The 15,663-nt window shown below is 44.7% G+C and overlaps 1 protein-coding gene across 1 annotated transcript in view; it reads right to left on the bottom strand.

The window, feature by feature from the left end:
- The window catches only part of LOC142769591 (lachesin-like), a 51,773-nt gene that overhangs the window by 16,606 nt on the left and 19,504 nt on the right, over positions 1-15,663 (bottom strand). The window contains exon 2 of the mRNA XM_075872651.1: positions 4,143-4,288. Coding sequence (XP_075728766.1) covers positions 4,143-4,288 — 146 coding nt within the window. The remainder of the gene's footprint in view (positions 1-4,142; positions 4,289-15,663) is intronic.

Raw genomic sequence — 15,663 nt, 5'->3', positions numbered from 1 at the left:
GACTTCCGGTTCGAGGTTTTTTAGGTTTGTTACAGGGCAGTAGGGACCGTATTGTCCAGCTCAGACCCGGTCATGCTTGAGTGCTGTCCTGGACGTTGTCTAATTGATTGATATGTGGGGTTTAACGTCCCAAAACCACCATATGATTATGAGAGACGCCGTAGTGGAGGGCTCCGGAAATTTCGTCCACCTGGGGTTCTTTAACGTGCACCCAAATCTGAGCACACGGGCCTACAACATTTCCGCCGCCATCGGAAATGCAGCCGCCGCAGCCGGGATTTAAACTGGACGTTGTATAATGCCACAATGTTTTCATATTCCTCCATTGGTCAAATATTGTCACGTGATCATGACTTTGAAAAAGGCAGCAGTCAGCGTTTTCTCTTTATTTGGCCGAACTTGTAGCCACGAAACGGAAACTCCTGATTGCGTCGGAAGTTTCTAAGATTATCTCGCTGGTTCCTAATCATTCGGTATGGTTTGCGCAACGAAGTATCCAGACGTGTAATGGGCCGATAACAAGAACTTGAGAAAGAGGTCGGCATTACGCTTGGCCCACAAGGCTGCTACAGCCGATCTGATTGCCTTTAAATGCAGCCGTTACAGAGTTTTTAGTAGATGGTGAAATCTGGCAGCGTCCGGCATATCACTACCCGACAGGGGTCGTGGAGTGCACGTGGGCTACCGAGGTCGCCGCCAGTTGCGGGTAGATGCCCTTTGACAGAACATGTTTTTCTACACCGATCCTATATGTGTCATGAACTACCTGACTTCAGAGTGATCACGTAGGGCAGCTAGATGAAGTGACGGCCCCTGAATACTCCTCTTTCCATGTTTTGTGTTTTGTTCTATACAAGTATACAATAATAGTACAAGCGCCACAAGCCCACCTGATGCTGCAGCTTTGTTTAATGATCTATTACCAGGTAGGAAATCAAGAAAGGGAGTGTTTCTGCACATTGTGATGCTTCATAAGCAGAAAGAGGTCGGAAAGGGAAATACAAAAGAGAGAAATAATGCGGCAAAAAGAAAGAGGAACTTGAAAGTAGATATAAATAAAGGAAATAAATACATTGAGGTATGAAAAGAAAGACAACACAAAAACATCCGCACAGAGAGAAAGAAACGAAAAAATTAATAGAACGCGATAGAAAGAAAAAGAAAGAGAAAAATAAAAAGGAGGAAAGAGAATAATCACAAAAATAGAGATAGAAAGTCATAGAGAGATAAAGAGAGAAACAAGGTTGGAAAAACAACGGGATGAGAGGAATAAATAAATATAAAATGAGTGAGAAATCAATAACTATAAAGATACAGATAAAACAGAAAGAGATACAAGAAACAACTGTAGAGAGAGAGACGACAAAATCAAGAAAAACAAGGCAGGCCACTCAACTCCGCCCTTATTTCAGACATGTTAGTGCAAAGCGCCGTCGTGTGATGACGCCGTTGAGTTGTTCATCGCGTCAGGCGGGCTCGCGTGCTGGCCTTGACACAGATTTCCTTTTTCCGAGACATGGACGTTCGCTGCGGACTCACAGGCATAACAGTGGGTGGAGTACAGGTGATTGGCAGTTTATATTTAACCATGAGCACTGAGAACTTACATGGGTAACTTTACCGCCGAACGTTAAGAAGAAATGTAACATTGGTAGCGTAGGCTCGATGAATGCAGAGACTGAATGTCAGGGTCCTAGCAGGAATCGAAGCCCAACATTCTGCGTGGCAAACAAATATTCTACCACAGAGCTACGCCAAGTCTCAGAACTACTTTCGAAACAGACCCTAATGTTCGTGAAACGTCAGTGGCTGCAGTGCTGGCTTTCAAATTTTATAAACATTACATATGTACTTTTGCGATACAGCCGTAACGTCGGGTAAACATCAATTGTAGTCAGGTGTCATGCGCTTAAGCTTATTTATGAATCAGTGTCCAGGGCTACGATACTCGCGAGCAGCAGCGCTTTATATCAGCTTACCGCTTATGGTGTTGTTGATGTCCATGTTGATGTTGGCATAATTACGCAACTGTGAACAACTTGTAATATAAAACGCATATTTAACATATTTCAGTGCGTGAGTTTGTATATATCTTTAGCGCAACTTCGTATCGTTTTGCCCCACCCCCCCCCCCCCCAAAAAAAAATACAACACAGTCACAGGCGCATGCTTCACGAGAGATTGATTCTCAAGGTACGTGGGATCTGCCGAATTTTTCGCTCGGTTTTTACAGGTGAACTAGTGAGAAAAATAAGCAAAAATAAAAAAAGAAGGGCGAAAGAGCTTTTTTTTTTTTACCGTAACGTGGAATGAAAACGTCAAGCACAGCGACTAATCGTGACCCCACGTCTACGTCTCTTTCACTTCTGCAGTTTTCTCGTTTGCACTGAAACTTCGTGCATTCGTGGGGTGATGTAATATGCCCCACACAGTCGGAGAAGTTTCCTTCTGGAATACAACGGTTTCATTCATTTGTGCCCCGCACGTCATAAACGGGTGCCGACAGCAATGAGCGCACACGACTGCAGCGACTATCTCTCGAATGTCACGCTAACTAAAATTTTTTACCCGATTAAAAAGAAAACGACAGTGGAATGTGAAAGACAAAGCTATAGTCTGGTTCTAACGTCATCCACACGAGGCTGATAAAGAGCTTAAAAGCAATGCTTTCAGTCGCGTGCGTCGCACCGCTTATGCTGATCAGAGCATTGTGCATGGGAGCTTCCGTTCGCAAGCCATAGCTTTTGTGATCGCCGGTAAGCCGCTTAGCGTATGTTGTGTGCGCAAACAAGACGCATCCCGTTTCTCTGTCAGGGTGTCAGCAGGCGATGATGTTGCCATAGACAGCTGAATTAGGTGCGCGAAGCGGGTCTGTTTTTATCGCGCGTTGAGCGTTTAGTGGTCGCGCGTACTGTGGCGCACGCATGGCGTTCATCTATTGTCGCTGGAAGCTCGTACGAGATGGTAAGCCTCTGCCTCATTGTTCAATCTGTGGAGATATAACGAACACACTTATCTCACGGAGAACGCCGAGTGCTTACTTCAAGTGCGCCCTCTCGATAAGGTAAAGATGTCTTACTTTTATGTGAGGTTCCTTCGGCTCGCATAACAGCCACCGTGGCTCTCCTTGAGAATTTCCCTCTGCTGCTTCAAAGCGATCACGCCGTAAAACCGTACGTTGTTTGCGTTGTTTGTAAATCCAGATATCTTAGTTGGCGTGGGTTTGCAGCAACAAAATTCTGGCTGGCTTATTCAGCTCGGCTTGTTGGAGAAGTTAGCAACAAAAACGCGTGAAAAATATGCGGCGTATACGCAAAATGTCTGGATTGTGCTCAGCGTAAGGGAGATTACCGCAATTTCTCAGACACACTTAAGATGTGGCTTGACAAAAGGAGCGAACCGTTATTTTGCTGGTTCAGCTTACTACAGTAAAGTTTAGTGAAATAGATGGTTGGATTAGGCTCAAAGCAAATTACGTTGCAAAATGAGGAGATATTGAAGAATAATAAGACGTGTAGCTGCCATCTTGTGCATTCTCCAATAAACAAATTAACAAAGGATAAGTAGGACATTATGTCATTATCCTAGCTTTTTCAAAGCGCATTAAACAAAATTTATTTCGTTCAACATTACACAACGCTGAAATTGCACAGCGCTACATTATTTTAATAAAAACGCGGCTCTCAGACGCCGCACAGACGAACCTATGAAGTTCTAACTGCACGGTTGCGCGTTATTTCAATGTTATCCTCGCAACAAACTGAGCGTGATGCTTGTCTTAAATAGGCTCCTCTATAGAACTTCATAGTATAAAATAATATAACGTGTTTTACATCTGAAAGGCACCATAAGATTATGAGAAACGCGTTGTGGAGGGCTCCGGATTTTGACCATTTGCTGTTCTTTAACGTGCCCCGACCTCGCACAGTATACGGGACCCTGCCACTTCACGTCCATCGAAATGTGAGCAACGCAGCTGGGATCAAACCAGCGGCTTTCGAGTCAGCATCCGAGTACACTAGCCACTGTTTCGCTGAGGTGGATGGTGCACATCTTCGTTCCTGCTTATCGTCCTTCCATTCGTAAATTGACCTGTACGTTCGAAATATTGGGACGAGCGCGCCACGAAGGAGATAGCTCACCCTGTAGTTATTGAGGTTGTCGACGACGCAAGACAGGGTCACCTTTCGGCCAACAGGCACCGTTATGTTCTGTATCGGCTCGGCGAACAGTGGTTCAGCATGGGGCGTTACGCTGGGTTCTGCTTGGGTTACCATTGTGGTGGTACCTGCGTTGCAAAAAAAAAGGTATTAGCGAGGAACTGAGTTTCGAGGCAGCGTAATTGTACGTAGTAAGAGTTTATCTGAGTTGGCAAAGCATACACGAGAAAAAAAATATGCAGAAGTAGTTCATAAGGTCACGAGGTCGAACTGGTACCCTTTGCGCGTGAAAAGGCACACGAACATGAAGTTATGAAGTTACCATGAATATGTTGCGGGAGGCGCGCAAAACTTGGTCGACAAAAGAAAAGAGAAACACTTTGCCACGATCACTCAGGAGAATTTTCCGGGAGCGGAGCTCCTTAAGGCTTTGGCAGAGCGTGCCGTGGTAATCGTATGCAGCCACCTCTCTTTAGTTCTTGAACCCGCCGTAGAAGGCGGTACTTGCACATATAACGAAATGGATATACGCTGAAAAATGCAAATGGTATGATACTGTAGGACGTTACTCATAGTATGATAAATAATAAAAATCACAGCATGTCCATGGAGCGAATGATGATTGATTGATTTGTGGGGTTTAACGTCCCAAAACCACCATTTGATTATGAGAGACGCCGTAGTGGAGGGCTCCGGAAATTTTGACCACCGGGGGGGGGGGGGAGGGTTCTTTAACGTGCAACTAAATCTGAGCACACGGGCCTACAACATTTCCGCCTCCATCGGAAATGCAGCCGCCGCAGCCGGGATTCGAACCCGCGACTTGCAGGTCAGCAGCCGAGTACCTTAGCCACTAGACCACCGCGGCGGGGCAGCGAATGATGATGAGTGAGGCGAAGCGTCTGTCATTCCGTTCGTGCTTCCGGCCATCCGTCCGTCTATGCGTCCATCCGTTCATCCGTGCGTTCGTACGTCCGTCCTCTTGTGCTTCCATCCGGGCGTCTATCTGTGCGTCCATCCGTACGTCCCTCCCTGCGTTCGTTCATGCGTCCATCAATCCGTCCGTTCATTCATGCATCTGCAGGACGTTCATCCGCGCGTCCGCGCGTCCGTCCATGCATCCATCCGTCCGTCCTCTCGTGCATCCATTCATGCGTCCGTCCTTGCATTCGTCCATGTGGCCGTCTGTCCATGCGTCCGAGCGTCCGTCTTTGCGTCCATCCGTGTGTCATACAGACAGACAGACGACAGACGGACGCGGCCAGTGGAAAAGTGTGACATGCGCAAGGCGGCAGTGGCTCGCGCTCGAAGACGAACCCTGATATGCGAGCGCGCGAGAAAATAGGAATGGCGTCACATGAAGACGTTGGAAATCGCATGTTCGTCGGCGGCGCCGTATGCTGAGGGGTGCGGTGTAGTAAAATAAAGGACGTCCTGGCGCGCGCGCACGCTCAGAAGGTCGGCGGATGGACAAAGCTGCAGAGCGGCGTGCGCGCAAGGCGGCGGTGGCTCGCGCTCGAAGACGGAACCCCAATGTGCGAGCGCGCGAGGCAGAAGCGCGCCATTAAGCTGCACGGCGCCGCCGAGAATATCCCGGCGTACGAGAACGAGAGGCCGAAGCGGCGCGGTAGCGGCATGCGGACACAGCTTCGCCCCACTCTCCATGTCTCACCCCGTGGATATGCTGTCATTTGTTTATATTTTCTGTGGTCGTCGTTTTCATGTATGGGTTGGGTAATGTATGCATGATTTACTTCAATTTTGGCTTTACGTGTTAAAAAAGCGAGCCGGGTAGACCATGCTGAATCTCTCCACCATTTTAGTCTACATTTATATCCACCTTTTGTGAATGGTACCACTTCAACAAAGCAGTCCGGAAAAAAAGAAGCTAGTTTTGGTTTTTCCTTAATTTTTCCTAATTATTAGGGCAACGGCGTGGCTAGATGCCCCTTTCATCCAAGGCTGTCCCCTGTGTGCGCAATATGCATTGAAGCTACACAAAGCTTCTAAAAAGCTGTTTAGTAACTCTCCGCAGTTTACGAAATAACACGAAATGGACCTTCTTTGCAGTCACAGGATTTACTGCCTGCATTAACAATACGTTTTGATGACATCTGCGGTTTAGTGTCCAAAAACCGCCATATGATAATGAGAGACGCCGTGATAGAAGGCCCCGGAAGTTTTGACTACCTGGTGTTCTTTAACGTGTACCCAAATCTGAGCACACGGGCCTACAGCATTTTCGCCTCCGTAGAAGAGAGAGAGATAAATAAATAGAGAGGAAAGGCAGGTAGGTTAACCAAGGTTGGCTCGGTTGGCTACCCTACACTTGGGGTGTGGGAAAGGGAGAATAATAGAAAGGACCGCCTCCATAGAAAATTCAGCCGCCACGGCCGGGATTAGATCCCACAACCTGCGGGTCATACCTTAGCCACCGGACTACCACGGCGGGGCTAGCTATATGTTTTGTACAACAACAGCAATGACAGCAACAACAGCAACAACGACGACGACGACGACGACAACACAAGAACAACCTACTTAATACCGACGCAACGCCAACGGAAGGGAACAATATACACAAGGAAGATTTAATGATAACACAGCAATATTTAGTGACATTCTGTTCCCGTCTCATTGCACTGCGTAACTTTTTGATGAATTCTAATCACTTATCTCACCAAGCCGTAACGCTTCAACAACTCATCACGCATATTACATTCAAAATAAAGTCCCGGATGATTTTAGTCATTTCATTTCTGTTACTGTGCGCGACACAATTATCTTGTTCACATTGAATAGCGAAACGAGGTAGCGTTGCAGTCCTCATTGCCATCGCTTTTTTATTCGCGTGCCTTGTTTTGCACCTAGATGGACACCTCAAAGATTCTCCGAGTGAAGGTACGTCTGCGCGCATGACATTGACTTGTATAAACTCTACATGGTCGCCTACTGCATTGACAGCTGCAGTGGTCTAGAAGCTGTGGTCTGGTGCCGCCGCGGTGGTCTAGTGGCTAAAGTACTCGGCTGCTGACTCGCAGGTCGCGAGATGAAATCCTGGCTGTGGCGGCTGCATTTTCGATGGAGGCGGAAATGCAGTAGGCCCATGTGCTCAGATTTGGGTGCACGTTAAAGAGCTCCAGGTGGTCGAAATCTTCGGAGCCCTTCACTACGGTGTCTCTCATAATAATATGGCGGTTTCGGGACGTTAAACTCCCCATATCAATCAAACACACTCTACGCTATAGTGTGCGGCGGTATGCGCACCTATGTAGATACCCATTTTGTCAATGGTGTGGCGATAACGATGAGTGATTGTAGCCCAAGCTTTCATGATAGATCGACAGCTGTCAGCCGACACGCGATATGAAAAATACATGGTGTGACGCCTGACGTTTTTTTTTTCACGCCCCTGACATACAATCTCTCAAATCCATGGATCACCCGTGACATCATTCATTTAAAAAGGAAAATTAATCGCTTGAACAAACGGTTCAAAAGAAATCGTAATACGAAGCTAAAGGAAGAAATTTCCCAACTCTCTCGTAAACTAAAAGACCTATTGCAAACAGAGTGGCGTGCATTCTACACTGTGCGCTTGAGCAGCATGATTAAAGAATCGCCCTCCAAACTTTGGCGAAGTATAACTCCTAAGCACTCGGAAACTAGCACTTTCGTAATAGATAGCATCTGTACCTCAGATTCTACAGAAATCTCGAATTCATTTAACGAAAACTTCCAGTCCGTATTTACAGTTGACGACGGAACTATCCCACCTTTCGATAAATATAGAATGCTGCCATCTGTTGAGGATGTTATAATTACCGAACCCGGTGTACTTAATCTGCTCCTCAACTTGAATGAAAAAAAAATCTCCAGGACCTGATGATATACCCAATGCATTTCTAAAAAGATACGCGGAGTGGTGCGCCAAGTTCCTTGTTGTTATTTTTACTTTGTCTCTTGCAACTGGCGTCCTGTCGGAAGATTGGAAAGTGTCCAAAATTAAACCCCTATTTAAACAAGGGGATAAACAGTCAGTTACGAATTACCGTCCTATAGCTTTAACCAGCACTTGTTGTAAATTTTTAGAGCATATCATTCATAAGCACATATCTACTTTTTAAACAACGCATTCGATCCTCTCTTCAGCGCAACATGGTTTTAGGCACGGCTTTTCCACTGTGACCCAACTTGTCGAAACCGTACATGACTTCGCCGTGACTATCAATGGCCGTAAGCAAACAGATGTGATATTTATAGATTTCGCGAAAGCGTTCGACAAGATATCTCATGTAAAACTAATGATCAAACTACGTGCCATTCTTAAAAATGATAAATTTTGCAGTTGGATTAAATCATACCTTACTTCTCGTTACCAATATGTCATCTTCAGCGACACTCCTTCTAAAATAGTACCTGTCACTTCGGGTGTACCCCAGGGTTCGGTTCTGGGTCCGTTGTTATTTCTTCTTTATGTTAACGACATTGTTGGCGAGCATGACATGAAAATTAGGTTGTACGCTGATGATTGTCTGATTTATTCTGCTGTAGACTCTTTGGATGACCAGATTAACCTTAACTTGAAGCTGAACGATCTTATTCAGTGGTGCAACACATGGCAGATGTCTGTTAATTATAAAAAAAGTGCTGTTATGTCAATCACAAACAAGAAGCAACCCCGTTATTTTCAATTACACAGTCGAGAATAACGTTCTAACACGAGTAACTGAGTATAAATACCTTGGTTTACATATATGTAACAACTTGCATTGGGATAAACACATTACAAACGTTGCAAATCAATCAATGTATAAACTTCACTACTTGAAAAGGTCTCTCAGAAATGCTCCAACAAGCGTAAAATTACTAGCCTATAAAAGCATCGTGTTACCAATTCTCGATTATGGAAATGTAATTTGGGACCCTTTCACGGCGGCTAACTTATCTAAATTAAATCGTGTACAAAATAAAGCAGTTCGTTTTATCTTTAATTGCTATGGCCGCGCATCAGTTACGGAACTGACAGTCAAGGCTGGTTTATTGAACATTGCAGACACAAATAAATTATGCCGCTTACGCTTTCTTTTTAAAATTGTGAAGAACCTTCTCAAAAGCGATACTCATCAATACTTAACGTATTTTTCTTCAGGTCATTCATCCCGCCACCGTCACTCGCTGAACTTTACCCCCTTCCAGCCGAGAATCAATGTCTTTAAGTATTCTTTTTTTCCAACAACAGTGAATGAATGGAATAGCCTTAAAATTCATGTTGTCGAGCAAACTGATATTAACAAATTTGAAAGCCTACTTGACTTTTAAACTTTTCTGTCTTGTTGATCACTTGATAAGTGTTCTGGTTCTCGGTGTATATTGCACTCGCCGGACAATAATGTGTACTCTTCTTTTTGCAGTGTGTGTTGTTGCAATGCGTGTATCGGTTTCTTCTTTTCTTTTTTGTGCCCTTTGCAGGATCTTATTCACGCGCCACTGTGAATTGGCAAACAATTCAATATGGTTGTTTTGCTCGTTTTGTCTGTTTTATTGTGAAATGTAGCACACGTTTCTTTCCACCCTGCCACGACCCCTTAACTGGGGTCAGCAGTATTGTAAATAAATAAAAAAAATAAATGTTACACATGTTAACTGACTTCTTTACCGACATGAAGACTATACCATGTCCTTGTCCGGTGGAGTTCCAAGCACTGTCGTTTCCTTGTGGTAGAATAGTCGACTGCCACGTGGATACCTGGACACGATTCCGGTTCAAAACTTTGATTCTTACTCTGCGTATCTATCCGGATTCCCCGCCTACTTCAACGCCGACTTGTCGTTCATAGCCAACCACGTCGACGGTGACACCACATCTTCTTCGACACGCGTTTTTTAACGATATCGCATTAATGAGATGAGACAAATAGCCTCACTTCGTCAGAGAGATGTTGCAACATGCCTTCTCGTGGGTGTCGACACGCACAAGCATGGTGAACCTACTTTCCCAAAAGAGACGCCTCAGGCAAAGCAGCTGCCGTCTCACGTACCGGCAAACCACACTCGTATTTCTTAACACTGTCATTACTACGCACCATCACTGCACTTCAGCACGCGATTCGGAGCTCTCATCGCGCAATCGCCCTTGCGCAAAGGGCTCAAAATAATTGGCAACGGTGATGGCGCTTCGGCGAGTCGTGTCACGCGCTTCACGCTGCGCGTGCCTCCGAAAGGATTTTTCGTGGCATGAGTGGAGCGACTGTCGCTTTCGAAGAATGGCTGTTGCGCAATACATAACGCGGTATCGAATGTACGCTCACAAAAAAAGCAAAGCTTCGTAATGCAGTAGTGCGAAGAGTGTCGAGGTAATGCAGTGATTTTGAAGAGGTGCCTGGTATATAGACGAAAGCACCGACTTCCTTCCCCTGAGAAGCACCACGTCGAGCTGTCTCGAATGCCCAAGCTACACAAAAGTAAAGGGGAAAAAAAGAAAGCGTCGAGATAACAACTGGGAAATTAACTAGATCCAGTTATATTAGGTTATTCTTTACCAAGGAAGAAAGAGATAATGGAATTGAAAGGCAGAGGCAGGAGACGCAAAAAAAAAAGTGCCGCCCAAATGATCACTACAGCCAACATTCTTGATCACGTCTGTTGCTCAAATTAACTGCACGGTCATCATCAAAATTGAACCAAAGCAAAAGATCTTACAGTGAACTTGCAAAAACTCGAGACTCCGTGGCGCACTTGAATCACCGCTGTGCTTCTCGAAAGGGGTACTGGGCACCGGAATAGTCGCAATAATAATTAGAGAAGCCTGTTTTACGCTCACGCTTACCTCTCGAACAAAGGCGGACGTGACCCGCTGCGGGCGGTTATCGGCATCGCTTACCAGTCGATTAGAAATGGACCTAATAAAGCCTTCTTCGCTCTGCAGAGTACAAGTGCTCTACCGAGATAATGTTCCGACATGCCAGCACCGTGCCGTTAAGTCGAGTTACGTGTGGTACTGCAGTAAAAGACTCGCAGACTGTCAACGCAGACGTTCCTCGCTCATCGTATATATATTCGTTTCTCTCGAAAGTTACTTGCGCTTACAGACACAACGAAGGTAACTCAAAGACCTCGTTGTTTATCTTGCGAGCAAATTTTTGCCAAGATGTCTGATCTTATGTACCTCTTCGTGCGTGCTATAGGCGTGCTGCTTGGGGCAGCGCTGTCACCGGTTGCACAAAATCAAAACTAGAAAGCAGAAAATCAACAAACCAAAACATCTTGCTACAAATAATTGAAAAGCCAAGTAGCCTATACCCTCAGAAGCAGCATAGACCATGCGTCAACGTCGAGTATTTGTCGAGCAAACTCAGAGCTATTGAAGTGTTTTTATTTCGTGCGACCGAGTGCTTTCTATTTTGATAAAAACCCGAAGTAAAACACAACTGGTGGGATACAGAATTGGAGCTTGCGAAGAAATGCGAGAAATAAATACAAAGTCTAATCAAAAATAAAATATCAAATAGGGTAGAAAGTTGAGTGAATTGGAAAATACTCCGTGCTGTGTTTGCGCTATCTGTCATGCGGAAAAATGGCAGCATATCCACGGAGTGAATGATGGAGAGTGGGGCGAAGCATCCGTCCGTCCATTCGTTCTTGCTTCCGTCTGTCCATGCGTGCGTCTGTTCGTGTGTCTGCACGTCCATCTGTGCGTCCATCCCTGCGTTTGTCCATGCATCCGCTTCTTCGTCCGTCCATGCGTTCATCCGTCCGTGCAGCCATCCGTGCCTCTGTCCCTGCAACTGTCTGTGAGTCCGTTCGTCCACCTATTCAACACTCCAAGTACCACCATCTCGCATCTTTTAATCATATATTCCTGATATAGAAGCACCACCATCCAGCGGACATTCCAAGGACTGAACGAGAGGAGGCATACGCACACTTTCTTACGGCTTGCGCTTCGTGTCTACTTCCCACCTTTAACCACCTCGAGTTCATGGTATACTAGTTCACTGTATTCATGGCACTGCGGCTCAACGCTCGCTAAACCTTTCGAAAACGAAGGAGGTTACAACCAGCGAGTATAACGTAGCAACCCTTTCTTGTCAGATATTGCTCAATGTACATGCCAATGGCTGCTAAGGGGGAATGAGAGACAGGAGAATTCGGCCTTTAGTTAACGCGCATGCTGCAAATTTTTTATTGTTCAACAACGCACAGAAGAAATCTCTTACCGGCACCACCTTGGAGGTCAAAATGTAAGACTGCTTACACACTACTACTACGACCACGAGGAACGAATGGGTGCCGCTATAAAGAGCTTCGCCCCTAATAAAAAAATGTGGCGAAGGTTCACGTACGGAAGGCTGTTTCAGCTCCATGAACGAGAAACCCGGGTAAAGGTAATGCAAGCTGCGTGCGCTGGAGTTCCTCACAGCAAAATCTTAACTCTTTAAAACTGCTTTACTCGCCACCGGTGTACTAACGCACCATTACTTTGCAAATATGTTTCAAAAAGTGGTGTTATGAATGACCTTACCGTAGATTTGCTGGTCCGTATCATGGTCTTTGAGAGGAAACTTGAGCACCTTGGTGGATTCCATCGAGAATTATGACACCGCTGTTGAGCCAAACAGAATGTTTTGTGCAGTAACGACAAGCCTCTAACTCATGATATGCCGAGTATAAATTGATGAGGAGTAGTGAGATTTATTCATTTTTTTTGTTCATACGCGCGTATGATGGACTGTGACAACGACGTGACCCGCCTACAAGCTTTTCCGGAGCCCTCCACTATGGCGTCTCTCATAATATTATGGTGGTTTTGGGATGTTAACCCCCAGATATTATCAACGCCGACAAGCCGAGACCCTAAGGTTCTTCGTTCATAATATGTAAACCATTGAAAACACCCGTAAAAAGTTCAGCGCTAAAGAATACGTGTAGGGGATGCCAGTAATAATTAGTGACCTTGTATGTCGGTTTGTATAGTAAATTACCAAACTATAGAAAAATAGAGACAACGAGAAGGAAAATAATGGTAACCTAAGCTCTTGCAGTCACCGAGACAAAGAAATAGCATGGTATTCTTGAACAATGGCAAAATGTTAGGTGTACGCACCTTTCCGTGTGTTCCGTACGTAAGGAGCTGTAACTGTTATGATGAAATTTACGAAAACAACGTGTATTGGTTATGTGTTACTGAGTGTCTAACAAGGAAGGCGAGCCTTTAAATTTACACTTCATTCTTTCATATGCTGACTAAATGGCCTTAATAATAATGATAGTAACATAATAATAATAATAATAATAATAATAATAATAATAATAATAATAATAATAATAATAATAATAATAATAATAATAATAATAATAATAATAATAATAATAATAATAATAATAATAATAATAATAATAATAATAATAATAATAATAATAATAATAATAATATTAATAATAATAATAATAATTTCATGACACAGATAAAGCCTTTACCTTTCTAGGAAACAATATTGCACATGACAATGTGAATATCTTCCATATTGGATGACCCGGGTCAACTGCGTCAGTACTTACCGACAAAAAAAGGACATCAAAAATATGATATCAATGGTCTAACCACGCGCTGAAAGTTTCCTTTGTTTGTTTTATGATATGTCACTGCCTAGGACACACGTACTGCCCGTTTTTCCTGTGAGACCCAATGTAAATCAGTAACAATAGCCGGGGGGCTCGGTGTGTGCCGTCCTTTGATGGTCCACGTGCTTTCGACAAGCTTAGATAAGAAACGGAAGGACTGAAATTTAGCTCGCTTTGCACAATGCTAATAATTGTTCCGGTCTTTTTTTATTGATGTGCGGTTTAACGTCCCAAAACCAACATTTGATTATGAGAGACGCCGTAGTGGAGGGCTCCGGAAACTTTGACCACCTCGGGTTCTTTAACGTGCACCCAAATCTGAGCACACGGGCGTACAGCATTTACGGCTTCATCGGAAATGCAGTTTCCACAGCCGGGATTTGATCCCGCGACCTGCGGGTCAGCAGCCGAGTACCTTAGCCACTAGACCACCGTGGCGGGGAAATAATTGTTCCGGTTGAAGTTCCCACAACCGCAATATGAGTATGAGAGACGTCGCAGTGGAGGGCTACCTGAGGTTCTTTTAAAGTGCGCCTCAATCTAAGTACAACTCAAAAATGCAGCCACCGCGACACAGGGATTCAATCCTGCGACCTGCGTTTCAGCAGTGTATATAAATAAATAAATAAATAAATAAATAAATAAATAAATAAATAAATAAATAAATATTATCATCAGCCTGACTACGTCCACTGCAGGACATAGGCCTCTCCCATGTTCCGCCAGTTAACCCGGTCCTGTGCTTGCTGCTGCCAATTTATACCCGCAAACTTCTTAATCTCATCTGCCCACATAACCTTCTGTCTCCGTAATTATGAGTTGCAATTCGTCCCCTGAGTTACTCAGCAATGCAATGTCATCCGCAAATATATATATATACATATATATATATATATATATTGTAGCGAAGCCTCCGAACTCTGAAATGGGTCGAACTCTTGAGTACCTTCTAGTGGGGCTACCCAACAAGAACGCCGCTCGCGCTGAGAGTCCGTGCTTGGCCGTTACTGTCGCCATTGTGTATACTCGCTGTCTGCCCGCTAATAAACGCCATAACAAATTGGTGGAGGTGCTGGGTACGTGAACGCAGTTCCCAGGGCATCAAAGGGGATCGTAGCACTCTCCAATATATATATATATATATATATATATATATATATATATATATATATATATATATATATATATATATATATATATATATATATAGTGAAGTAACGGTGAAGGCAACCTTTATTAGGCCCAGAAGACACGATGAAGCGACCACACCCAACGCACAGGACTCAAGCAAGCAAAGTCACCCCAGCAGATGAAGATGACGACCACTCATGATGATGACCTTGTGTAAAGATAGTAGATGTGCTTAATGAATGTCTACACTAACTTCCCCCCCACGTGAAAGCGGTCATCCTGACCGCAGTTCTTGGCCGCAGTTTAAAGCGACGAGGAACGCCGTATTAAAGGCTTCATGCGGGATACATGGACTATTTCTGCTGCCCTGCAGTGGTGGTCTGATGAAAGAAGAATGGATGCCACGCGATAATTCACAGGAGGCGTTTGCTCCAAGCCAGTGTAGGGGCCAATAAGACGTAATTGAAATTTCTCGCATAGGCCGGGAGTGCGAATGGGTGTAAGAAGGAAGACTTCGTCGCCAAGCCTGAAGGACACGCCACGATGAGAGGCATCATAATCAAGCTCACGATCCTGTTGCTTTTCTTCAGTGTTGACGCGAGCCAGCTGGCGGCAATGAAGTTGACGAGACACGTATTCTTCACTTGAAGATGAACACGGTTTAACAGGTGCAGAGAAGAACGAAACATCGAGGAAAGAAGAGGGGAAGTGACCGTGGACGAGGTAGAATGGCGAGTAGCCGGTTGTG

Source organism: Rhipicephalus microplus, chromosome 1, assembly GCF_043290135.1.
Source record: "Rhipicephalus microplus isolate Deutch F79 chromosome 1, USDA_Rmic, whole genome shotgun sequence".
Classification (NCBI taxonomy): domain Eukaryota; kingdom Metazoa; phylum Arthropoda; class Arachnida; order Ixodida; family Ixodidae; genus Rhipicephalus; species Rhipicephalus microplus.
Note: the sequence above shows the minus strand (reverse complement) of the source record. Positions and strands in the feature narration are given on the sequence as shown.